The sequence below is a fragment of the Rhyacophila brunnea genome, unplaced genomic scaffold (genome assembly GCF_057557595.1).
Source record: "Rhyacophila brunnea isolate RB1 unplaced genomic scaffold, BYU_Rbru_1.0 scaffold_3, whole genome shotgun sequence".
Taxonomy (NCBI): Eukaryota; Metazoa; Arthropoda; class Insecta; order Trichoptera; family Rhyacophilidae; genus Rhyacophila; species Rhyacophila brunnea.
The window spans coordinates 55,057,001-55,082,266 of NW_028232965.1; the positions used below are offsets into that span (position 1 = coordinate 55,057,001).

General features: G+C 36.5%; 2 protein-coding genes across 3 annotated transcripts in view; one reads left to right on the forward strand and one right to left on the reverse strand.

Annotated features, from left to right (window-relative positions):
• Window positions 1-4,706, reverse strand: part of LOC147068574 (fatty-acid amide hydrolase 2-A) — a 42,507-nt gene extending 37,801 nt beyond the window's left edge. The window contains exon 1 of the mRNA XM_085952540.1: window positions 4,077-4,706. Coding sequence (XP_085808666.1) covers window positions 4,077-4,286 — 210 coding nt within the window. The 5' untranslated portion in view covers window positions 4,287-4,706. The remainder of the gene's footprint in view (window positions 1-4,076) is intronic.
• The window catches only part of LOC147068573 (cytochrome b5 reductase 4), a 253,708-nt gene that overhangs the window by 46,640 nt on the left and 181,802 nt on the right, over window positions 1-25,266 (forward strand). Inside the window, exon 2 of one of the 2 annotated variants that reach the window (XM_085952536.1) lies at window positions 6,784-6,980. In XM_085952536.1, the coding sequence (XP_085808662.1) occupies window positions 6,794-6,980 (187 nt within the window). In that variant the 5' untranslated portion in view covers window positions 6,784-6,793. Of the gene's footprint in view, window positions 1-6,357; window positions 6,981-25,266 lie in introns of those variants that run through there. The other variant, XM_085952535.1, reaches the window with a different exon arrangement.

The following is a 25,266-nucleotide window of genomic DNA, read 5'->3' on the forward strand; positions in this document are numbered from 1 at the left end:
CATAATACAGATTGACGTAACCTCAAAATAATATGTAGATTTAAATCACGGGTGCACAGAATCTTGTTCAACTTGGTAAACTCATTTCTTGACTGTTCAATCTGGTATCTTACGTATGTTATGGACGTACCTACATTGGTAGCGGTGTTAGTAGTACATACTATTATAATATTATTATAGGTACCTAATATATTTGTCTAACTAATCCTAAACAAATATATACGGGCATTTTTAATCGATCTTTTGGAATCAAGTATGATCATATTATATACATACACCAGTGGCGAAGGGTGGCGTTAGGCTGTTAAGATCCGCCATAAATAGTGCACACTGAACTTTGTCAATCACACGCATTTGTTTTCATTGAAATAAGACTACAATTATTTAAAGATGGTGTTGGTTAGTTTTTTAAAATTCAATTAAACCCTGCAAAAACTAAGCCATAATAGATAATAGTAAAAAAAAATACTCGTATATCTATAAAATATCTAAAATTATGCCATTAAATCATACGTAACTTTGAATATTTTATAGATAGAATATGTATTATCTATTATATTTTGGTTTAGGCAGAGCTTAATGAATTAAAAAAAAATAAACCAACAAAATGTGTAATATGTATCTATTCTTAACGAAAACAAATAAGTAGTAAGTATCTACGAATGAAAAAATGTGCACAATTTTGTCGTATCGCCCAACACTATTATGGTTTGGTTTATGCCGGGTTTATTTGATTTTTAAAAACTAACAAATACCTACCATTTGTAAATTGTAGTCCTAGTTCAATAAAAACAAATAAGTATGACTAAAAAAGTTTAATGTGCACTATTTATGTCGGATCTTAACAGTCTACCTCCACCCTTCGCTACTGGTACGTACTATATGATTTGTCTAACTAAACCTAAACAAATACATACGGGCATTTTCAATCGATCTTTTGGAATTAAGTATGATAATTGATAATATTATATACTATACACAGAGTATACTATTTTAACAGCAATGTATGTTATTATTTTTAAAATTGTAACATAATATATATATATTCATCATATACATAGGTATTACGACGATATCGTTATCCACCCCAGTTTTTTTTAATCTGCTTTAACCACATCCTCTATTTACCGCCTAAATTTAATATTTATCGCGAAAAGATACAACAATGCATTCATATTAAAATCATTTTTATAAAGTTATTTATTTGACTCCTTAGCTGCCTCTATAAAATAAAAATCATAGCACTAAGAAACATACCTACTTACAATACCTCACTACAATTTAGATTACGTAATGAAGCTTAAACAGGTTTTATATCAATATTTTTATGGAGATATTTTCGACTATGTAAAAATAGATATCCATTACAATCAGTAGAAGGGGTGCCTACTACAGTTTACAATCCCGGGATCCCGCTTGATTACCGGAATTGACTTTCGAAATTTTGTTTACCTGAAATAACGTATTTTTCGAAATAATGAAATGCGTGAAAATGGTTTTTTTTTTTTTAAATAAATAAGTACTTACTTATATAAGATGACATGCACTTTTTCTTATACATATTTCATAATTTATTGTATCTAAATATGTAGTATCAACTGCTTTGCTTCATTTAAAATTTTACCCCATGTCATTGATACGGATACTAAATCTTGACATTATTTTAGTCTGGTGTGAATCATTCTGAATATCAAATAGAAAACAATATACAATATACCTAGATGCATACGTAACTTTTTACCTGCTAAATGGCGAATCAATAAAAAAACTTGCTAGCAAACATGAGACAGTTCATTCATTATTTTTATGCTCCAGACCAATACACATGCCCACACTAATCGCTGTAAATTAATGTATCTACACTTACAGATGTTAAATTTATAACTTAAAAAAAATATATTTAAAGTTTATTTTTTGAGTTGAGTTTTTGAAGTTGACGGAGGTAGGTACCTATATCGATCTGAACTAAACATTTAAAAAATAAAACAATGTCATAATATCATAGGTACTTATATGTATATTTTTGACCATGTCCGATCCTAATAAGATCATATTATGGGCCTATTTGTATCAACAGATTTTTTTCACAAGAAATGGATGTCAGCCACTTGCTCGACCTATTAGGTCCATACTCTGACTCACACACATTTTTTTTCACATAGTAAGTATATGAAGTACCAACTAAAACTAACTAAACGCTGGCAATACCTATGATATGAATATTTTCAACAATCCCGGGATCGAGACTAATCCCGGAAATGATAATTCGATCCGGGAATTCCATCCCTAATACCTACCTGTTGCCAGAATTTATACATCGCGGTCGACATAACAACGTATTCACTACTGCTACCCCCTTGTTTAATTTACACCCCCCTCAAGTGGTCAAACTGATGTAATCACTTAGAATGGAATTCTCTGTTTACGCCGACATGTTTTAATCTATTTTACTTGTTTATTTTGACATTAATTATCCTAGTGCTGAATGTGAAGTAGGTTACAATAATCCGTTTTTATTTGCCTATTCGTAAAATCGATAAACGCGATGTTTTTGTATTCATTATTTGTTTCACAGTGATGTAACATTTGTGTAATACGTAGAAATGGATTATAATTTTTGTGGATTTGAAAAATATTTGTGTATCGAAAATAGATGGATTTTGATATCCAGAATCGAAGTATTATCAAGTAGGTATAATGCGTTTAGGAATTAATACTAGGTATCGACTAAGATTGAATTTAAATCCTAATTGATCAGAAATTTGTAAGTACTGTTTTATTGAGACGATTTAGTATTCCGGGTTTTGCCAGTTGTATAATAAAGTTATAGAAGATGAAGAAGGGCTAAAACTGATAGTACACTCACACCAATTATCGTTTAATTATTCAATGATCCCAAAATGATATCTACTTGCAAACTATAAAACAGCAAAGTTACCTTTTTATCATGCAGTCAAGTCGCTACCACAGTGGCGCACCCAGGATTTAATATTGGGGGGGGCCCAAGGAAGAGAATGTAAATTAGTCCTATACTTAGGCTCTTTTCTTCTTCACAGCCTAATTTCTCGTTTATCGGTCTTTTGTCTATTGCACTCGGTGTACCTACAACATGGTCCCCACATCCTGAAACGGGCCCTCAGGCTAGGATATTTGGGGCCCCCCTACCTACCGCTAAGATTAAAGGCAGTGTGAAACACTACATTAACGTTTTTCTTATTGTGTTTTAGTTCAAATTAAGGGTAGGTACTTATACAGTGAATTATTGGCGATTTTTAATACATCTACTTTAATAATGGAGCTGTCGAGTATCGACACATAATAATCAAAAAATATATTGCAATTTCAATGTTTAAAATCATTCTGATTATTTTCATTTTTGGGGGTTGCCAGGGCCCCTTGGCTCCCCCCCTGGGTGCGCCACTGCGCTACCACATACTGCAATAATTATTAATTAGCTATATTTTATTGCCATGAATTTTATTGTATTGTCAATATTTTGTTATAATACCTGTCGCTGTCATTTGGAAATATTTTAATAGGTCTAGAAAATTACACACTAGAATATTTACATATTGAAAAGGGCGAACAACAGACAATCCCCCTACTGTATCCAAGGGTGTGAAAAAAATCATAATAATATGAACTAATGTAGGACAGATGCTAGGTAAGCTTCCAAAGGAAATAAGTACCTACATATTACAATATTATGTTGTGTTTTATGCGGTGTCTTTTCATGAACAATTAACAGGTATATTATTGTTAGATACATTAATTGATTTGGTAATTGTGCCGCAGATGCTGTCATGAGCTTCTATATTTATTTTTTTACGAAAACAGTTTATTCCATGTAGACAATTATAATAAATACCTTTTTCTGTCGGCGCATCGGCTTTTCGATCCAATAATCGTTAATTAAAAATTTGAAATTTTCAAACATTTTGATGCACCTTTATCACAAACTAAGATTATATGAGTTAATATTAGGTTGGGGTAGGTTAGGTTAGGTTGGGTCTAAAAAGAAAGTTGTAAAATCTCATGGCCACCTCTGCGGCACATTTACCAATATTATTATTTACCTTTTTTGTTCTAATTTTCTCAGCGAGGCTCATGGCAGATTCCAATAAAAGTGGATTTGTAACAGGCGGGATCATTTTTTTCTCGGTATAAATGAAGGAAAAAATCACCCGTGCCACGATAACTATTAATTTATGTAAATAATGTATAAATAACACTCCACATCGCATGTTCACCACCTTTTCTTCTCGTTTTATTCGCTTCTCGGACATCGTAATTTCAATATTATTCAAACGTGGACTAAATAAAGCACTAAGATTAGATTTAATTCACTATTCAATACAATTAATATTTTTATTGTAAAGAAACTCGCAAATTTGTACGAAGCGCGTAATCCGTAATCCGTCACCTTTGTTGTGTATAAACTGTTTTATTCGTTCTACAAAAATAACAAATTTAAAACTCAATATGTTGCCGGTTCACGATACTACAATTTCCTTCTTGAAGCACAGGTTATCTCAGGCGAGTACTTGTATGATAAATAGCAACAATTTAATTATAAGCGAAGTATTTTAGTAAAGTTTTGACAAGTTGCTAAATTATTATTTCACGCTACAAAAGTTCACTGCTTCGAACGAGCATTGATGCTCACGACTCCCTAAACGTCAAACGCGGTGCGACTGAGATAGAATGTGAGAATGTGAGACACATACAATAATAATTACCGGATATGCCAGGCGCTCTCAATTTCTGATATACTTACACTAAAATATTTTATTTTTGTATACTGTACAATTTTACATTATTGATGATTATTTTATATCCAGTTAGAATTTTCTATTGAAGCGAGTGACAGCGCTTCATGTTTATTAAATTATGTGAAATAATATTACATACATTGTATTTTTTTATTGATGAATTTCATCCACCTAAATGAAAGGTAATTTAGATATTCATTAACCACAATATGATTTTTACTCGCTTTGCTAATTCTCGTTTTAAGTTTAGATCCAGTGTTTCCCTATAACAAGAAAAGTATATACGAAAGTTTAGTATTTAGTATTAAAATAACGAGTTTTTTTTGAAAGGTTTGAACTTATTCGATTAGATAGCCAGTACAAAATAATAATCACTTGGTGAATTGAAATTGAAAGATGACGAATGACGTACGAATTTCGTATATTTGTGATTGTTTGTGTAAATGTTTTGCACAATTGATTTTCAAAATACGTCAATAATTGTTTTTCAATTTTATATTGGGAAGTCATTTGCCTATTTATAGATCATTCAATCATTTCAAGATAACCTATGTCTCATATTCTCTCTTCGTGGCTCTGGATTCATCAAGTTTATAAATTGGACATAACAATATTTAATAATCATAATTTGTAAAACAGACTATTGCACTGAATTCAGGATTGTATTTTGGTTAAAATGATTTTGGTTTTTGACACATGTGAGCGAAAATTTTGATATATAATAAATGAATCCTCAATGGGAAACAAATTATTCTTGAAAAAGTTAATAAACGAGCAAAAAACGTGTCGTAGAAATAGTACGTAATATGTGGTGCATACCAAGTTTAGTGATAACACTTTTTGTAAATTATCACAAATAATTTGAACACCAAGTAAAGGCCGAATCTTTTTAAGATATTAAATTATAGCCACTTTAAACAGTAGGTCCACCACGAGCACTTATCTCAGCTTTTCTTAGTAGGCTCCGTCTTCTCTTTTCTTCGAGACCAATATTATATTGTTAATGAAGAAAACAGCGTGTATACATAGCATTACATGTTTTCAAAGGGTTTCTTAGTTTTCTGACTTTAATGTCGTCTTTGTACAATATAATATAATATATAAATAAAACGCCTCATACTCATGTCATATTTGAATAAGTAATGTTCTCCTGATTATTGAATTATTATTCAAGTATCGTTTGGAATAAACCAAATTAATACTGCGACATAGGGAACATAAAAAAATATTCTGTGATTTCGACATTATCGACAATGAAAAAATATATAATTATTTTTGACTTTAAGAAATAATAAAGCGGACCACTGATTTAGTAGCTGAGATTATTCTTTCTATCTATCTCTGTTCCGCGCACAAGGTCATACGTGAAAGAATACAACCCAGAATAATCGTATGGAAATTCCACATGTTATGCCAACACAGATAAAAATGAGATATTTTGATGTTGGCAATAATAAATAACCGCGCGTACATAATCAAATTAATTTATGTATATATTTTATATTATTTATTTTAGGTATATTATTTTAAAACTCGTACACTTTCATTTAAATAACATGTATATAGGAAATAGGTATGTCAAAAAAGAAGGCAATGTATGAAAATGATTCCCGTAATAATACTACAGTAGGTACTTACAAATGTAATCAATAATCATACTATTGTAGGCACCTATTCATTTTGTTTTAACCAACCTTATTGTCTGTTCATATATAAAACACTTTTATTTTCTTAAAACTCCTTTTATTCCTCCCTTCAAGTTTCGTCAAGTTGACATTCCTTATACATTTCCTCAAAACTTTTGTCTAAAACTAAATATAGGGAAACACCTCTCTAATTACAGATTACAATATTATACAAAATGTCAATTCCATTCATTTCTCCGCATTTGCTACTGAATACATGTTCACTTTGAAATAACATTTCCGCCTTGCCAGTGTGTTATTGTTAGTGCGTGTGTAATTAATTCATGGTGTATGAATATTTCATTAAATGAACGACTTTGTTTCAGTTCACACGAAATGAAGAACACTCCGAAAATTAATCTACACCTTCCGCGCAGTCTGAGTCCGGCGCGCTACAAAACAAGAAGCAAGTCTCCGTCTCCGTCTCCGTCTCCGTCGCAGAATATGGAAGTGAGCGCACCTAGCGGCGACCCGGGAAAGCTACAGCCTGGCCCTGGCGCCGTTAGTGTTGGATCTGCAACTGGTAAGTTTCTATGCTATTGAGTAGTTTTTTTTAATATCACATCAGAAGCTTTCTACTGGTCTTACTATCATTTTTAAATTGCTAATTAAAAATTAATGTTATCTTAATTTAATATTTCAAATAATACAAACAAATTACTATCATGTTCCCAATAATTGCAGCACGAAAAATACATAATATGATTATTATAAAGTTCCTAAAATATGTTATGTATTTTTTGGCTGGATTTAGGAAAACTTTTTTCAAACTCGTTTTCAATATATATACATAATTCTGAGTAATTCGTCAAGTTATATGTAATAAAGTATCGATATAAGTAATGATAAATAATTATGAGACCATTGTACATTTATATTGTGTGTCAAAATGTTCGTTCAAAATGATGTGACCATAGTAATGCAACCATAGACATAAAAACTGAAAAAATTTATAACCAAGTGCATTCAATAAAAATTATATGACAATGTCCGCGGAATTCGGAGAAAGTTATGTCTTAATAATTATAATACATAATTTATACTTTAAGAATACAACATATAAAAAAAAATGATTGCGTGTGAATTAATAAGCGCTAAGTAAATACATACATGTAGGTACATTAAAGGTTCATTCGTCAAGTCGCGCAGGGGTAGGCATGCCATACACTGCTTAAGGTTGGTTAATAAAAGAAAGAATCATATTAAAACAACACTGTTGATAGTGGAGTTTGTGGAAAGGAGAATGTTCGCTTGCGAGCTGGCTAAGAATGTCTACTGTAAACGTCAGCAGATACCTACCTAGAGTAAGTTTATAGCATTGTTTCGCATTAAATTTATTTATCTAAGATAATTATTTACGAGATGATAAATATCTAGTAAAATAGAGTGAGTAATGAATTCACAGAATAGGTACATCTTGAAACTGAAAATAGAAATAGGTGGCAATTACATTTATAATGCTGGGTATTTACCGAGCAGTAAATTAATATTTCCCGATATTTGCCGCTAATATCTCTATCGATACGAAATGATTGCGAAAACAGGGCATCATAGGGGTTTTCTCAATAATTACAATAAATATATCTAGTAGGTATGTATATTATTAAGTACCTATGTAAGTATTGGTAACTCAGAAAGTAGTTTATTTTCTATTTGAGATTAAATGGTGACCCGTTCGTAAAATTACTATGAAACCAACCTTTGTGCTTTATGTCGTCCTATGTCAATCACGTGCAGTGACGTCTATCAAATCATTTCTATGGATAACTGAAGTGAAATTCTTTCCGTTCGAAATTCAAGTTAGGTGAAAAGTAATGGAATAATTTAGTCAGTACAAGAATTAAAGGCTTCGAGTGCCTTCCTAGCGAAGGTTTGCTATCTCCATACCTCTATGGAAATAATGATTATTAATTATTATACCTACTAAAATATAGATACCTAGGTAGGTACCACTTGTGTACGGTAACTTTAAATTGTAGGAATGCTACATAACATTTTCTACTAAGGGATTGTTAACAAAGAGATCGGAGCTTATTTTAATATAGACAGGCGGACGATGAAATATGTGGCACGGCATCCACAAGGAGCCTGACAAGGCTCTAGTCTGGGGGCCCGGCGTGGCGGGTCTACCTGATCAGTGAGACAAACACACGTCACAAATTTGCTCTAATGGGAAAAAAGTCGCCTGCGAAACTATTTTGCTTGGAGAGTATTAAGATTTTAAAATATTTAATTGTGTGATGCAAAGTTGTAATTGTTACAAATAAGTGCTATGTTTTAACAGCACCTCTTTCGGCTGTGGTAAATTTTAGAGCTAGATAGACAGTTTTGACTATTTAGACGGCTAACTTATTGTAATTGTTACAATAAGTGTTAATACTTCGATACAAACCTGTCCTAGATAGCTGCCGTAGCGGCCGAAAGCAGTCTGGTGTATAGAATAGATGCGCTGGTAGGTCAAGACTTCGCCTTAATACAGTTTAAATAGTAAATTATCAAAAAAAATATAAAATTGCAAGCTTCGTATTTTTCCGCTATGTGTCTCTGGTAGGTAGAGAATTCGCCTTTAGATGGGCGAACTTGCATACATATATGGAAGTATGTTTGAATCATTGACCATCTTCCAAGTCGAAGGTTTGAATATGTATGTACATATTATTTTATACGCTAATTATACTGATACATAATAGGTACTTACAATATAATATCTTTGCAAGCAATATATTGCTACATAAATATTCCTTTGTAATATAATAAATATTAAGCAAATATGTCGCGGGAAGGTCTTTTGTTTAGTTGAGCAATGTTTGTTTTGGCGTTGTCCTAATATTTAATTTAAAAGTTGGCGCACGCTAATTTGACAATAATTTATTATTAGTTGATATTTCATTAAACCTTTTAGCGATTTCCATAATTATCTTTGCCGGTCCAAGAATAAATAAAAAAAATCTCACACATGCCTACCAGCTGTTTACGTAACCTAATTGAATCGATTGTTTTTAAAAGGAAATATGTCCATATTAGCAAACTGTTTGCGTCGGAGCAGGAACACGGAGCACTGGAGCAATGAGATTTTGCCCGGAGCAGGAGCGGAGCCGGAGCACCGAAAATTTGTAGTGCTCCACTGCTCCAGTGGTTTTTTTTATTATGAAATTTTCGTCCTAAAATCTAATGAAAATAGTAGATATATTTTGACTGCAACACTGGAATTATTTGAAATATGGCAACTCTGCCGAGTGATAAATAACCTCACTTTTTTGACTGAAGAGGCAAATAATGAGAGACGATTTGTTCTCGGAATTTTGTTTAAAATAATTAATAATGAAAATGAAGAATATTTTAAAACTACTTAGGTACTTACTTATTTTTTTAACATTTGTAAACAAATAATACGTAAAACTTTTTACCCTGAGCGGAGCAGACCATGGAGCGGAGCTAGAGCAAGTATAAGGACCCGGAGCGGAGCAACTCAAAAAAGGGTCCGCTCCAACGCTCTGCTTAAAACTACTTCATTAATTAATTCAATTGACGATTTTATGCTTTTGGTTTGTTAATACGAGTACAACAACGTTGTCATTAAAATATTATAATTTAAATATGTAAGTATATAATAAAAATATAAAAAATACATTGCTGGGTTCATTTTGACTTATTGTTCGCAAAATAATGAAGAATTGATAGAGAGCTTTGTGTTCTAGGTCAATATAGGTATTGCATCATTTTATAGCATATTATTTCACATTATTTAATTCCCCCCTGAATGTATGTACTATGTAGGTTTTTTTTAAATTATTAATAACCATGTCCTTGCTTTTTCGTACAAGGTGGTTGTTAGTAATTATTTTGAACAATCACAAACACCCAGGCTTTGAGAAAATCACATAAATATTGTGTCCTCACCGGATCGAACTCAGAACTCTCGGGTGGAATTCCAGCGCCATACGCACTGCACGACGAGAGCCGCCGTACTATGTAGGTTATCGGTCGACAAATTTGTTTGAAGTACCTATTGCACATATCTGTCAATGCTTGGAAGTATTCTTTTATCACTAATTAACATTTATATGAAACAATGCATCCCGAAATGACACAATGGTAGGCAACTACTCAAACATTGAGCTCTGGGACTAATACCCGTAACTAATCTTTTCATTTCGTGTACTACCCCATTACATGGAAGTAATCATCGGAGACGACTACACTATAGCGTTACCATATTCTCCAGACGTAAAAATTCTATGTAACTTTCGAATGTACCAAAAGTTTTCAAAAATCGCCTATGAAAGAATGAATGTCCCCGTATTGGAAATTACCGTCATTTTTTTAATTTTCTGGAATTCTACAAAATTATGATAATTCTAACAGTGTGGTTTATATTTTGACTACCATATCCATCAGTAAATAATTCGTGTACCTCGATGTTGTATTGTCAATAAACCTAAATACTCTTTCAGCAATGAGCAAATTGCAAATGTCCCTTTTTGCAAAACCTTCATGTTATTCGTAAAAGTCACTCTTCCTCAGTGATGTCCCTAGGAAAAATGCCGCCCCTAGGCAGCGCCAAAAAGCCGCCCCATTTTTTATACAGTATTTTTATCACCGTCTCATGACTCCAGTATCTAAGGAATGTGTTGTATTGATACATTACTAACAAAATATACACCAATAAAGAATACACAATTAAATTTAGATATAAAAAGCGAATAAATAGTACCTAGTAGTAAATAGTAGTAAGTTACCTTACCTTACCTTACCTATAATTAACTTACCCAAATCATCAAAATCTGATGTCGTATTTGGTTGATATTTCTGACACATTTGGTTTGTACCCTTTAGCAATACACAGATTTGTTATTTCCATACCATTTTTACAAAGCTATTATTGTAGATAGGTACAACATGTAAACAACATATGTTTAAGTATTTCTATAAGTATACCAAATCTCGATTTGCCGCCCTTCGAGTAACTGCCACCCCAAGCGACGCTCAATATGCCTACCCCCACGGGACGTCACTGCTCTTCCTAGTATTTAGACTTTGAATACCAAAGACACCAACAGGTGCCTGAGATTAAAAATAAAATCTTGGTAGAATGTAAGATACCTGAAGATTCTGCTTATCTAATACCATGAAGATCGCTGTGTTCAATATACAATTGTTTTACATTAATTAATTGTAGATATTTCATTTAGTTCTCCGCTGATCCACCATTTTCTCGGTTGTGATATCTTTATTTTAGTGATTAGGTACCTACCTACATTTAATCCCGATGACCAATAATTCTTCTTCATGTATTAAAACAGCATTTGTCCGCGACATGTTCATTTTCTTTATTTACTACAGCCAATCTACATAATATTATCACTGTGTATGGTGGAAAATTTCCCCGTTATTTAACAAAATATATGTTGACCTAAGTATAAAAAAATCTGCCCCAAAATTTTAAATATTATAAGTACCAACATACGAACAAATCCCTTTTTAATAATAAACGATTCAATTTGCATTTACAGCCTGTGAGGGATATTGTATACTTTTCCATTATTCTGTGCATACTTTATTGCTGCACTGGTTATTACCAATACCTCTGGTTCTTTCAACTATATTTTATTATCATCTTTTTCATACACAATGACATTTTTCATATGTTTTTATAAAAAGAGTCCACTGAAAATAACACTGTATATTTTTAGTTTTTTTTCCTTAATTTTAATTTCAGAGTGCCAACAACTTTCCCTATAACTTCAATTACAATGTTGTTTATCAATGTAGATAGACAAAATATTTTAATATTAAATATCATCATATTATTTATTTAATTTATAAAACAGTGCATTAATTCAAAATGTTCTCAATGTGACATTTAGATTTTTTTAAATTAAATACGTACCTATATGAAACAAGCTATAAATACATATTGAGCGAGTTAGCTCGATATCATTGAACGTCAACTGTAACTCGTAAAATAATTAAAACACATACATAAATTTTCTAAACGTAATAGCGCCTTAGTTTTATGTACATGGAGGTTCGTGACGCTAACGGTTTTAGAAGCACCCGTAAAAATTGCCCGTATGATAAACCGACGTTAAAACATGTATCACAGAGGGTATTACAATGCAAAACTAGTTATGTTGTCAGGATTTTTCATGCTTAGATTATTTTCACTGAGATGTGAATACAGCAATTCGCCTGTTTCTTGGAAAACCATCACTGCTCTCAAAATTTGAAATATTTATTTTCGTTCCTTCATTCGACGCTTTTTATATGTGCCGCCCCCGTGCAACGTATGACCTGCCTACCCCCATGGGACTTCACTGGAAATGTCACAAATGTTGACCTACGAATTGCAGGTTTATAACAAAGGTGATTTGAAAAATTCTAAAAGAAACTAAAATCTACAAAGCGTTGAATAATTTATAGTCATTACTAATAGAACATTACAAAATTTTAGGGTGGAAATGCTTAGCTGAATTCTTCATTAATGGAGACCATAATGCCCCCACAGTAAGTAGTTAGATTTTAGTCATTAGGCCGCCTTGTTTTCGTCCCATTTTCAAAAAGCAAGCCCAACATTCCAATTGGCAAACCGCTGAGATCGCACGACTCGCATATAAAACGCTACGTGTTTACGGTACACTCGACGTCTTAATTCGAATGGAACCGCGTGAAAATACACCTGAAACCTGCACAAAATAAATATAGGGTTGGTGTTGGTAAATACAATGAATCGATAAAACGCCCCTGCGCTGTCACTGTGTGTAAATTATTGTTACTCGGGTAAAATTCTCTCATTTCCTATTTAATATACTATAGCGGTTGCGTATGTCATCAGAATTCAAGCATGTCATCAATGTATGTCTGTATTCATACGGCCAGTGGCGGCTCTAGCATATTTTAGTAAGTGGGGTCAGATGGCGTGAAATATCTAATACATATTAATATCAATCAAAACGAATATTATCTTCTTCTTTCTCGGCACTACATCCCGGGTCGGGATTTGGCCTCCTCTACAATTGTCCTCCACACGCTCCTTTCTCTGGCTGCTCTTCTCCAGTCTCCAGCCCTCCCCATCTTTCTCCAGTCCTCTTCGATACAGTCAGCCCACCTCTTCTTTGGTCTGCCCCTAGACCTTTTCCACTGTGGGATCCACTTGGTCATGATTTTTGGCGTCCTGTGCTCAGGCATTCTCTCAACGTGTCCAGCCCACCTTAGTCTTTGGGATCGACAGAATTTCACCACCGTTTCATGTTTTATTAACTCTTCTAACTCATGGTTCATTTTTATCCTGTAACTTCCATTTTTCAATGTGGGCCCAAAAATTCTCCTGAGGATCTTTCTTTCGAATATGGCCAGTTTATGTTCTTCCCTTTGAATGAGGCACCATGTCTCACAGCCATAGGTAGCTACTGGTCGAATAACTGTTTTGTAGATAAGCAGTTTGCTATTCTTGCTTAGGATTTTCGAACTCAGTAGACCCTTACAGGCGTAGAAGCACTTATTAGCAGCTATGAGTCGTATGTTCACCTCTTCTGTTGTTTTATTGAGTTTGTTTAGGTTAGAGCCCAGGTACGTGAAGCTCTGAACCTCTTCCCATACCTGCTGCTCCACACAGATATTTCGAGGTGGACCCTGCTCTCGCGTGGATACCATGTATTTTGTTTTGCAGGCGTTTATTTCTAATCCAAGCTTTTCCGCTTCCTTTTTCAATGTTGTGGCATGGTCGATCAGTCTTTGTTTGGATCGGCTGATTATGACTATGTCGTCAGCATAGGCGCACATCTGGGATGTGTTAGAGTTAACACAACCCCTTATGTCAACCTTACGGGCTATGGCCTCGAGAACCAGGTTGAACATCATGGTGGAGAGTCCGTCAAAACGAATATTATATTTTTATTAATAATTTGAATTATGACATTACTTGTATGTAATTCATTTATTTTGTATAGTGGCTGTTGCTTTAGATTCTATGTCAATGTACTAAACTTATATTTCAATAAATAAACCACCTCATTCATCATACCTAGTACCTAATATTATTTATCAAATTTAGTTTAGTAACGTGAGATGAAAACTATCTACAAATAGTACTTTACAATACTAATAAAGAGTATGTATTAACCATTGAACAATGGTATTAACAAATAATATAATTTAAAACTTATTTAATATATAGATGATTGTTGACCACTGTTGTCTGACTGGCAAACTAAAGCGGTGTGTGACAGGACATGCCCCGACCGACAAGATAATATAATAATAATATGTACCTACGTCAACTCTTACCTAGGTACTCACATTTATGCAGGACTGGGTATTTTGAATCGCATCCCCGAACCAGCACCAATACATGTAGGGCTAAACGTGCATATGACGTGCTTAATGTTCTACACAGTGACGCGATACAGAATTTTGAGAATCATAACTGACATTCGCATATAGCATCTCATAATATAAACATTGCTTTGATATGAAAGGGTCCATCACCCAAGTCCCCGCCACAGGGAACAATGTACTCAGAAATCTGTTCTCAGAAGTTCTGTGATCCGCCAGTATCGTTGTATAGGTATACATGCCTGCTATGTAGGTAGACTGTTGTAGTGTGGTAGCATTAACTGGGTTGCGCCAAGAAACAAGAATCAAGGATGGGCAAATGGTACAAATATAATATATAATTAATTTATACTTAAAAAAATCAATGTATTGTGGCAGGCACGTGTAACATGAATATATGAATATTGATTATATAACGATGGGGGGATCGTCCCCATGGTCCCATAAGGTAGAGCCGCCCCTGGATACGGCGACAGTTTGCTAATGACACAATAAACCGAAACACTTTAGTTCAAATATTATGGCTAAGGGAGAAGGGTACTTATATATAAACGTATGATAAGTAGGACAATAATTGAGAATTTAATGTGTATGACTGACTTATAAGTAAAACATAAATTAGGAACAGGTTTCACATCCACACTTAAATATTTATGCGTGAAACAGTATTCAAATATGCAACTGCCTTGCATAAAAAAATGGGTACTGTTCGGTTATACGGAATACAGCGGAAAACGCATTTTGAAAATAGTTGATAAACTGGATTATTTGTTAGGTTAACCAAACCTAACCTAACCTAACCTAACCTAACCCAACCTAACCTAACCTAAACTAACCCAAACTAACAAATAATCCAGTTCATCGGATATTTTCAAAATGCGTTTTCCGCTGTATTCCGTATAACCGAACAGTACCAAAAAATGTTATAATTTTCATGGCATAATAGCGCCTGTACACGTGCATGGATTTACTGGCGGCAATAGTGCTAATTTTAAACTATCATCATGACAATAACTGTTTACACGTTAAAGTGGGGCCACACCGGCAACAAGTCGCGCGACAACTCGTTAAATTTTACGATAATTATCATGCTTATCGTAAAATTTAACGAGTTGTCGCGCGACTTGTTTTCGGTGTGGCCCCACTTTAAAAGTCCCGACTGTCTCTCCAATTCATTCTTTAAGAATGAGCGAGACGCGATGTTGTCATTTTATGGTACTATTTCGTACTATTTGACAGCTAGTGTAAATCGGTTAGCCTGAAAATTCGTTTTTTACCGGCAGGTTCGCCAACATCGTTCTACTGCGCAGGCGCAGATCGAAAAAATCTTACTGTCACATGAAAATTCAGAAGCTTCCAAACTTGTTTGATTCATGCATGAAACGTTTCAACTGCAGGATAATACATGTTTACCCATACATTTTCTTACTGTCAACAGTAAATCCATGCACGTGTAAACGGGATATAATAATAGCGCCTGTACACGTGCATGGATTTACTGGCAGCAGTAGTGTGTATTTATTTTTAAACTATCGTGACAATAACTGTTTACTCCTCTGTCTCTCCAATATCATTCTTCAAGAATAAGCAAGACGCGATGTTGTCATTTTATTATAGTATTTGACAGGTCGTAAAAATCGGCCGCGGTGTAGTCCGTTTTTTTTTTGACGGCAACTTCGCCACTATCATTCTACTGCACAGGCGCAGATCAAAAAAAATCCTGACTGTCGCATGAAAATTCAGAAGCTTCCGAACTTTTTTGATTCCTGCATGCAATCATGCAACTGCAGGATAATACATGTTTACACGTGCATTATCTTGTTACGGCCGCGATAATAGTACAAGTACACTGTCAGCAGTAAATCCATGCACGTGTAAACGAGGTTAACGCTCTCAATTAATATTCCAAAATAAAATATTGGTACCTATTACTTTATAAAATGTTTCTTAGTGTTTTTAAATCGGTTTTTAGGCAAGAACATATTAATATCTTCTTCTTCTTTGCCCATATCCGCCCCTTAACTGGAGCATATGGACACCACGCGGCGCCTCCAAGAATCCCTGTCGCTCGCCAGTCTTCTTGCTTCGTTCCAGGTCAAACCAGCATCCCGTAGCTCCGCCGTATACACTCTGTAGATTGTATTTAGCGGCCTTCCAGGACGCCGGAATCCGGTCGGCTTGAAGAACAGGCAAGCCAGGTTAAAGTTCTCTTCTGGCATCCGCAGCACGTGGCCGAGCCAGGTCCAACGTCGCCTCTTCACTTTCAGCGTGATGAGAGGCTGCTTGGTACGTTCTCTTATCTCCTCGTTGCTCCTAAAGTCATACCACCGCACACCCAGTATTCGTCGCAAACATCTATTTTCGAAGCTCAGTATACGGTTGCTCTGAGCCTTCGTAAGGTGCCATGATTCGCTACCGTAAAGCAGCACCGTCAGAATGCAAGCGTCGAATAGGCGGCATTTGGTTTTGACCGAGTACAATCGTGAGTCCCAGACATTTCGCATCGAGTTGAATGTTGCTCCAGCCATTCCCATTCGGATAGCGAGCTCTTTCTGCAAAATGCCATCTCCCGTGATGTGTACCCCCAGGTACTTGAAGCTGTCGACGCTCTCGATGCTCTGTCCATCGCTAATCAGAGGGAAATCTGGATCAGGACAGGTGCTATTGCACAAGACGTTGGTTTTCTTCGCGTTGATTTTCAAACCAACGCGAGAGGAGTTGTTATGCAACCTGTCGATTGTCTCTTGAATGCCCTCGATTGAGTTGTCGAATAGGACAGCATCATCGGCGTATTCCAGGTCGCATAGCTTCACCATGGGGGTAACAGGTATGCCTCGGTCGGGTGGTATTGACTTCCGTAGTATGAAGTCAAAGAGAATGATAAAGAGAAACGGTGCAAGGACACAACCCTGTCTGACTCCGGTCGTGACCCCGAACCATTCCGTGACAGTGTCTCCAATTCTGACACAGCATTCGCTATTCTCGTGCAGGCTTTTGATTATGGCAATGATCTTGGGAGGGATCCCGTATGCTCCCAGTATCATCCAGAGGGAGGGGCGGTGCGGACTGTCGAAAGCCTTCTCATAATCCACAAAACAGCAGGCCATCGGACTGTTCAACTCATGGCTCTGCTGGAGAAGACATCGAAGGTTGTGGATTTGGTCTGCACACGCTCGACCAGGTAGAAACCCGGCTTGGTTTTTCCTGAGGACGTGCATTATTGGGTCCCTTATTCTCATCAAAATGATGTTTGCCAAAATCTTTCCCGGAACACTGAGTAGCGTAATGCCTCGGTAATTGTCGCAGCTTAGAGGGTCACCTTTTTTAAGAAGTGTGATGATTTCACCGTTCACCCAGTCCCTTGGGCAGCGCTCTTCTTCCCACACCTTTGTCATCAGATGAAACATAGGGTGCAGGATTGCGCTCAAGCTGTACTTGAGGAATTCAGGATGAATCCCGTCTCCCCCCGGTGCCTTTCCGTTCTTGAGCCTTTTCACAGCCGATTTTATCTCGGTGTGCGTGGGCGGGCAATCGGAAATGTCGGTCGCTCGGGGAATGTCCAAAAGTAAAGCTTCCGCAGATATGTCAAAGGGATCCAAGGGGGGTGGGCGGTTCAGCACTCCGCAGAAATGATTCTTCCAAATCTTCTTGACGCATTCTGCGTCAGACTCTATTGCTCCACTGGGACCACGAATGGCTCCGGGAGTCGGTGGTCGCCTGCCGCAGACTTCACGGGTGATTCGGAAGAGTTTCCTGGTGTCATTTCTGCTTGCTGCCTCCTCTGCCGCTTCAATTTGCCGGTTCATAAAATTGCGCTTGTCCAACCGCACGGATCGTTTGACTACCCTGTCTTGGGTCTGGTAGTCAGTCCGGCGGTCCTCGGTTTGGTCGGGGTCTCTCTCCTCGTCTCTCAGGGCTTTCAGCCTGGCTCGTTCACCAATTTCAACCCACGTTTCGTCAGACATCCACTTTGGCTGCTCACTCCTTCTGGTACCAAGGACGGTACGAGCCGACGACACAATCGCACTCTTTATGAGGCTCCAGTCCGCCTCAATGAGGTCGGATTCAGATTTGTGCCGCTCGTAGATACAATCTACACTATCTCGTACAGCAGTTTCGAAGTCGGTCCGAATTCTTCGGCGTCGGAGCTTCTCAACGTCAATTCGTTCGCACTTTGGAGGCCTCGCCTGGCGACTGAGTTTTACTCGGATGTTTCCAATAAGTAACTCATGATCGCTATGGATATCGGCGCCTCTGTAAGTACGCACGTCGAGAAGTTCCTTTCGGTGCTTCAAGCTGTATAAGAAGTGGTCAATCTGCGTCCTCGTGCGTCCATCAGGAGACGTCCACGTATATTTGTGAATGTCTTTGTGGGGAAAAACAGTGCCTCCGATTGCAAGCTCGTTCAGAGTGGCGAATTCTACGAGCCGCTCACCATTATCGTTGGGGTCACCGAGGCCGTGTCGTCCCATCACCGTGGGGCCAAGCACCGGGTCTGCTCCTACTCTCGCATTATAATCCCCCATTACAATCACGCGGTCTCTACGGGGGATGGCGGAGACTGCCGCGTGGAGAGAATCGTAAAAAGCATTCTTTGTCTGCGCGTCGGCATCCTCAGTGGGGGCGTAGCACTGAAAGACGGTCAATGAGCTACCAGGCGTCTTGAAGGAGGCACGTATCAGTCTCTCCGAGATTGGTTCCCATTTCACGAGGCAACGGGCCGCTCTCTTTGACATCAACACTGCCACTCCCTGGCGATGGTATTGCTCCTGACCTGAGTAGACAATAGAGTAACCCTCAATCAACTTTCTCCCGGCTCCTTTCCAGCGCACTTCGCTCAGCCCTAGGATGTCCACACCATAGGTGTGCATGATGCGTGTGGCGTGCAGGTCCTTTCCGGGGGTACGCAGGGTGCGAACATTATATGTCCCAATGCGCATACTCGAGTTGTTAGAGAGGATTACTCTACCTGTTTCATTGTCCATTTCCATGCAAGGTCGTCGTTTTACAGAGCCGGTTGTCGTCCGAGGCTGCTGTGTAGGTGTTATGTTAATCTGTTTCGTTTAAGGAGGCAAGGTGATTAGCCCAGCGCTCCCGAGGCCTGAGCCACGAGGGCCCTGAAGGTCGGCTCGACCAGGTTTTTCTGTCGGGGATTTCCTTCCCTTAGCCAGAAGGCCAGTTTTATGGCGCCGGTCACTCGCCCTTCGCCCCCTGCTGTTAGCTACAGCATACGCTGCATTGCCCGGAGGTCGCCACGGGGAGGCCAGCAGATGGGACTTGCTGGCAGTTTGGCATTTCCCAACTTTTGCTATGAACACATCTACTGGCGTCAATGTGTCCACTTGGGGCCGACCAGCCGTTGACCACATTAATATACTGTAATAAAACATATCGATGTTCTAACCAAACATAACAGATATTGTAAATTTAAATCAACACAAAAATAAAAAAACTTAAAATTAACCTTTCAAAGTTAAACATCACAGGGCATAATATAACGCATGTCTGTGACCTATGACGACTAGTTGAAAACCAAATTATCACATTTATTTTCAATGGCATTTTGTACACTATTAAATATTTAGATAACAAATTGTCCGACATGAATCGGCTCTTTGAAGGTCTCTAGAATACCAATATTTGTATCTAATACTTTTTTCAATAAACTAAAACGTATGTCAAATTTATATTTGTATATGTATATATATATATATATATTTGTAGTCCAAGGGACCAAACAAAACCCAATTTCCATTGGAATTTTCTGCATTTGATTAAATCGCATATTCTTCTTTGTTCTTCTGCCCATTGGCTCATTTACCCATCTCTCACGTTGTTTCCAACATAACACTCACCTTTCTATTCAACATTGTGTTACCGGCTGTTTTTTTTCTCTCTTTTCCTATTGGACCTCTTTTTGCTTAGGGCTTAAGTTGATTGAACGATTTTACGTGAAACGTGCCCGATAAATCGTCAATTACTAGAATAGAGAAACCTATGGATACGGTTATACCTGTTTAATCAAGATGTTTTTTTTTTAAATAAACCGTCTTTAGACACATTAGCGTAAACCCGCCAGAAGAAAAACAGTGTGAGACCAAAATTCGTCACGAATGAAGGCTGTGATCGAGATATCTCGAGACGAGAAATAATGAATAAACAATCAATCTCATTTCATGATATCAATCATTTTTAATTAACTATTTTTTTTATTCAACGAATAATTCACAAGATTTAAGAATGTAACATTCTAATTGTTGAACATACCTACATAATTTTGAAAACACTTCTGAGAAAATATATTATAACCAAAAGAAAAAATCTTTTTGAAAAAAGTAAGACACTCCACAGGAATCGAACCTGCATCTCTCGGGTATCGCGGCCAAATCGCGGTAAAAACAAGCGCGGTAAAATCCATTAGTTAAATTTTTTTGCAATTGAGTATGACGCCTTTAGCATAGTGGTCTATGTGCATGGGCGCGATACCCGAGAGATGCAGGTTCGATTCCTGGGGGGTATCTTACTTCTTATTCTTATCTCTTTTGTTTATGATTTGCTTCTAAGTTCGGCGTTCTTCATTTGTCTATATTTAAATTTTGAATCATTTTGATTATTATAAGTATTAAACTCTTTACTGTCCGACAGTAAAAGGCCATATTAATTAAACAAATATTATATTGTGTCTTTGTATCTTCAATTTTTGAAACAATACCAATTTCACCCGTGACGACATTTTCAACTGTTCTGATTATTCCTAAAATGACATAGTTAGGACTAACTTTTCATTACTGGGTTATGATTTATTACAATAATAGACACCCAATTTTCCTCCTAGGCAAGCCTCTATAGCTCACGGGGTTATATTACGGGTATCGTATCTTATTGTTTCAAGCTACACAATACAAAGGAGCTGTATTGACTTAACCGCATTGTAAAATACAGTCTTTCATAAATTTAATATGAGGGGTGACATATTATACCTTGACATATTATTGGCCAACTTTTGTCGGCTGATAGTTATATTATTAATACTATATTGGATCGTTTTATCATGGTTGTATTATATTTGTACATGTTGCTATATTTATAGCTTATGTACCAGGAATGGCGAACCATTTTTAAGATGATTGTCAAAGTTGGTGCCCAATTCTTAAAAAAAGTCGCATGTTAAATAAATAAAATTCAAAGAAAAATATATTTTTACAGAAAGGTTTATTGTAAATTTCCGTGCTCTCTAAAATTCGTCGTGGATCTTGGCCACGTTGGGAAAAAGTTTGTAATATTTTTTTAATGAAAAATGCATCTATGATAGCCACCCAATTCTGTCCATCCTACAGCTGCAGGCTTCAGATGAGACAACTAAGATCAACACACTGGGTAAGCCAGTTCCTGACCGGCACGACCATCAAGACGCTGAACACGTCCCCTGGGACAGCCCATTGATGGGATCCGACCAAGCGGAGCTGTTTGCCAGGGTCCGTCCACATACGGGCCCGATTGGCCACGCCGGCTTGATAAGAACGCCACCAAGGCCACCTTTGATTCATTTGAAAAGTTTCCTGAGTCATATGGAGGACGGCATAATCACTTTCAACTCCTGACTCCTCTGTTTCGGCAGAATTTCAGTACACGGGTACAGAGGACACTTCATGTCATAAAAGATAAATGAACTCTTTCTTTAAGCACTAAGGCGCATGGTTGCTACATCAGTCCCATGCAGCATCGCTTCGGGACAAGGAAGTGTGGCAGTAAAATCTTTTCATTCTGACACTTTTATAGTGTCATGGAAGGCGGGCGTGCACTAACCGCGGCTGCATATAGATGGCGGGTGGAGATGGGGCAACTCAAATCATCATATCCAAGCACACAATTAAAAATAACCTGTGAATTCACCAAACCCGGGATTTGAATCCGAGTCTTACGACTTCATAAACGAACACGTTGCTACTCAACCATTGTGAGCTTAGTTCAGACTAGAATATCTATATCAGAGAATCAAATTAACGTTCCGAAAGAAATTATCATAACCAATTTTTATACAATTTTCGAACAGTTTGTATACAATGAACCGGTGTATGTTGGTCTGGACCAACATCATTATCAAAGCGATGTTGTATCATTTTATTACATAATTCAGGTTGTTAGATTATAAATCGACACACTGCAAGTTTTCAAGGATCCATTACAAATATTTTGAGTATTCGGGGTGTCACCGCATATTCTTCCTCTTTCTTTCCTCGACGTTTTTGCATGGACAATTATCTAGAGATACTACATTGAAGTGTACGTACGTACTGTTAGGTGTATGAATACGAACGCTGCTCTAAGTGTGTCGAATAGGCCTGTTTAACTGAAAGCTAACGTTGGAAGGGAGTAGTACACCCAGTAACATCCCAAAAATATGTTACAATATCAAACAACCATGAAAGTCTCAAACAATATAATAGTTTTATTGTTTTCTGATATTTTATTAGAATCGAATGGGATAATGTTCATGCAGGCTATTTTGTCGTATTTTGTTAGAATATTAATCGAAATAAAAGTTTATTTGTATCTTTAGTTATGCGAGAAGTTTAGTTGTGTCTTTCAGATTAAAATCTACGATAAAAACTAAGAAGCGCAGAAGCAAAGATTGTACATAATGTCTAAAAACTAGGTCATTCCAGTGGTGTACAAAAAACCATTCGTTTTCACGATGGGTACTTGTATAAATTGTTCCTTTTGTTATTCTCGCATGTATGTCTCCCCTGCGAATTGAATTGGCAATCAGCTGATCAGATCAGATACATAACGCAGCCCAACGCGACGTGTAACGACCTACAATAAAACCCCTTCCGTGGTAGGCTTCGCAAATAACCCCCGGGCCATTCTATTTCATCCCCCACAATAAGAACGGGATGTGTGATAAAAAAATCAATAAGGGATGTTCAAACGCCTGAAAGAATGTTGATGGTATTGTTTTTTTTTTTTGCTATTCGTGTACATAGGAGAATTTGAAACGCTGCTGGGATTGTGAACGTTTTGTCTAAATCGAAGCCAATATTGCTTCATATTACAAGATATGTTTACTGAATCGTGTCGAAACTAGGGTCTGTAATCCCGGGATCTCACTTGATAGCTCGATTCAATAAAAATTGTTGGAATCCCTGAATTTCAGAATTATTTTTTATATTTTTTTCTCAATAACATAAATGTAAACAAATAATAAATAAATGAGTACTATTCCAGCTAACGCTATCCATAAATCATAATACTCGTATATAAGTAATATTATTGCCTTGATTAAAAAAACATAATTGGTTGCCATCTCTTGACAGAATTTGAAACAACTCCGATAGTGCAACTATCAGCAATTTATTCGCAAGCACAGTTGGATCGGTAGCGGTAGGTAAGAAAACGAAAAAATATAAGTTTGAATTCCATTCATAACTCCTGATATATCCTAATTATTATGAGGTGTATGCTTTAAGGTTTTTCAATCATTACAGTACACTTCTATACAATATCTCTTGATAATGGGCTCTGCAACGAGCCCGGAACGTCGAAGGAATAAAGAGGAAGAACTCTCGATGACAACCCAAAAATCTATTACGATTTTTCAAAATTATGCATTTCAAATAGGTACATGTTTATCCCGAATCCCGGGCTGGAAAATTCATCTGCTGTTATTCAATATATGTGTAGAGTCATAGCATTGACAAAAACGTCCTAAACGGTTGAGCAGGTCACTAACATCCACTTCTCGTGAAACCTTTTCATCAGGAGGCAAAAATCTGCATCGGATTGTAAAGCCTATTAAGTTAAAAAATAATAATATTCTCTGTGCAGACAGTATTGTTTAAAAATTATAAAATGTCAAACTGTTTTAACATTTTGCTTAAGTACCTACCTACTTACTTTATGTGATTGTTCGTCTTATTCAAGAAAGGATAGTCCAAAGGCAAAATGCCACCACTAAGCAGACTTAATATGCCATCTCTTTTCATTTTTAGTTTCAAATTCATTAGGTACCTACATACATATTGTATTATATATTTTTAGCTATCTTAAACACACAAATGTTATGTACACATTTTTTTAAAATTGATATACACACCATATATTGAAAATTAGAGCATTTCTACGAAACCTATTCTCAAACAGTGGTGGTTTTAGGTACGTGGAGGTCTGCGGAGGTCTGTGGCGCTGACAGGTTTGGACGCACCCTTGTGAAAATTTAGGCTGTGCAATAAACCGCCATTTTAATGTGTATTACAATACAATAATAGTAATGTTGCCAGGATATACCCTAAGGTTGTAATACTATTTATATAATTACGTTCCTTCATTTGCCGCCCTTTATATTGTGTTGCTCCTATGTAACGCATAACCTGCCTATCCCCACGGGACGTCACTGATGATGGACAATTGATAAAGAATGTAAATTACGCTTATATCACTAATGCAAGGTTTTAATCTGATATAAGTGTGAATCT